This window comes from Pinus tabuliformis, chromosome 4_2 (assembly GCF_031772625.1).
Source record: "Pinus tabuliformis cultivar Carrire ecotype Pingquan chromosome 4_2, CPIR1, whole genome shotgun sequence".
Taxonomy (NCBI): Eukaryota; Viridiplantae; Streptophyta; class Pinopsida; order Pinales; family Pinaceae; genus Pinus; species Pinus tabuliformis.
Genome location: NC_142304.1, coordinates 308,693,385 through 308,695,488, shown reverse-complemented (window position 1 = coordinate 308,695,488; position 2,104 = coordinate 308,693,385). Strand labels below are relative to the sequence as shown.

The window sequence follows — 2,104 nt, the reverse complement described above, 5'->3', positions numbered from 1 at the left end:
CTCAAACTGGATCAGGACCAACCTCGTCAACAAAGAAGAAAACTGGGATATTATCATTTATAATATTTATGTCCCTAACCATTTTCGGGAAAAGGAACAATGCTGGAATGAATTGAAGCAGGAAATAGATAAGGAACAGAATACAAATCTTATCCTTGCGGGAGATCTCAATTTAATTCTCCACGCGAATGAGAAAAGGGGGGGAGTCTTCACCCCAGATCCTTTTAGAAGACAGCTAGAAACCATCATGGCGGAAGTTGAATTGCTGGACATTAAACCAAAGAACAGAAAATACACATGGAATAATAGACGTCTGGGACCAGGTAACATTATGGAAAGGCTGGACAGAATCTTGATTAATGTTTCTCTTCTCTCAAATTTTGCTGCAGGACATTCTAAAATTCTAAGCGCTACAGCTTCAGACCATTCCCCCATTCTCCTAACGTTGGACCCACATGCCAACCTGGGACCAATCCCTTTCAGATACAATCCTCTATGGAAGGATAGCATCGAGGCTGAATCTATTATAGCAGAAACATGGAAGAAACATGTTGAAGGATCCCCAAATTATATTTGGGAAACTAAAATTCGAAACATAAGGAAAGCCCTTAAGGATTGGGCAAAAACTAGCTACCAAGAACCAGAAAAAATCAAAGGAAAATTGCAGCAGAGCTTGGAAGAGATACAAAAAAAAATAGAAGAGCAAGGATTTACTAATCAGCTCAAAGACAAGGAATGGGAAATGCAGGAATAGCTCACTCAAATCAAGAGAGCAGAAGAAGTCAAATGGAGGCTTAAGTCGCGAGAAACATGGTTAAAAGAAGGGGACAAAAATACAGCATACTTTCACAAGCAGGCCACCGTAAAAAAGTCAAGAAACATTGTGACCTCTATCACTGACAGTCAAGGCAGCAGGCATGACGACCAGGACTCTATCAAAGAGGCAGCCTTCCATCACTTCAAGAACCTCCTCACTGAAAATGGAGACGCTCGGGACTACACGACCTTTCTCCAACACCTTCCAAGGAAAATTACGGCTGAAGAAAATGAAAGGATGAATAGAGAAATAACAGAGGAAGAGGTTAAAAAAGCCATCTGGACTCTTCAACCAGACAAATCTCCAGGTCCAGATGGCTTCTCCATTAATTTCTACAGAGACCACTGGTATTTGATAAAAAAAGACTTGGTTAAGATGATGAAAGGAATTCAAAGGAAAAAAAAAATGGGGGGGTTCACTAATTCAACATATCTCGCCCTCATCCCCAAGGAATCCAGGCCCACCTCCTTTTCCAGGTTCAGGCCTATCTCCTTGTGCAATACATCTTATAAGATCTTCGCAAAAATCATAGCTGCTAGACTTCAACCATTGCTGCCTACTATTATATCCGAAAATCAGGGCGGCTTCATGGCTAACAGGCAGATTCATGATTCCATCACCTTGGTTCAAGAAGCTATTCATTCTAGCACCTCCAGACAAGAGAAAGGTTTCGTCCTCAAGCTAGATTTAGCTAACGCATTTGACCGAGTCAGGCACTCCTTCTTGTACGCTGTCATGGGAAAAATGGGCTTCAGCCCTGAATTCATAAGCACCATAGCTGCATGCATCACTGGCCCTTGGATCTCACCTCTCATCAATGGCCGCCCCTGTGAATCATTTCAATCCTCAAGAGGCCTAAGGCAAGGATGCCCTCTCTCTCCCTATCTCTTTATCATGATGGCGGAATCCTTCAGCAGCAACCTTGATCACAAGCGAAGAGTAGGCCTTATCTCGGGCATCAAGTATGGGAATGGAGTTAAAAATATCAATCATTCACAATTCGCTGATGATACCTTGCTAATTGGCGGGGCCTCCACAACAATAGCAAGGCGCTTCAAATCTATCCTTGATCAATTTATGGAGTGCTCTGGAGGCGAAGTCAATCTTCATAAAAGCTGCATCTACGGATGGAACATCTCCAGCCAAACAGCTCACAACATTGCTAATATATTTGGAGTTGCCCACAAAGAAACCTGGGACCACTTCACATATCTAGGAATGCCAGTTACCTTGGGCGCTCTTAAAGCATCCACCTGGAGTGAAGTAATTGACAAAGTTAAAAGAAAG

At 42.6% G+C, this 2,104-nt stretch overlaps 1 protein-coding gene across 1 annotated transcript; it reads left to right on the top strand.

The window, feature by feature from the left end:
* The first annotated feature begins 247 nt into the window (after positions 1–247).
* LOC149169212 (uncharacterized) lies at positions 248–754 on the top strand. Its single transcript, XM_089425114.1, has one exon. The coding sequence runs from the start codon at positions 248–250 to the stop codon at positions 752–754; it is 507 nt and encodes a 168-aa protein (XP_089281240.1).
* Positions 755–2,104: the final 1,350 nt, after the last annotated feature.

Coding starts and splice junctions, on each gene's coding strand:
- LOC149169212 (XM_089425114.1), top strand. CDS start 248: ATGGCGGAAGTTGAATTGCTGGACATTAAACCAAAGAACAGAAAATAC.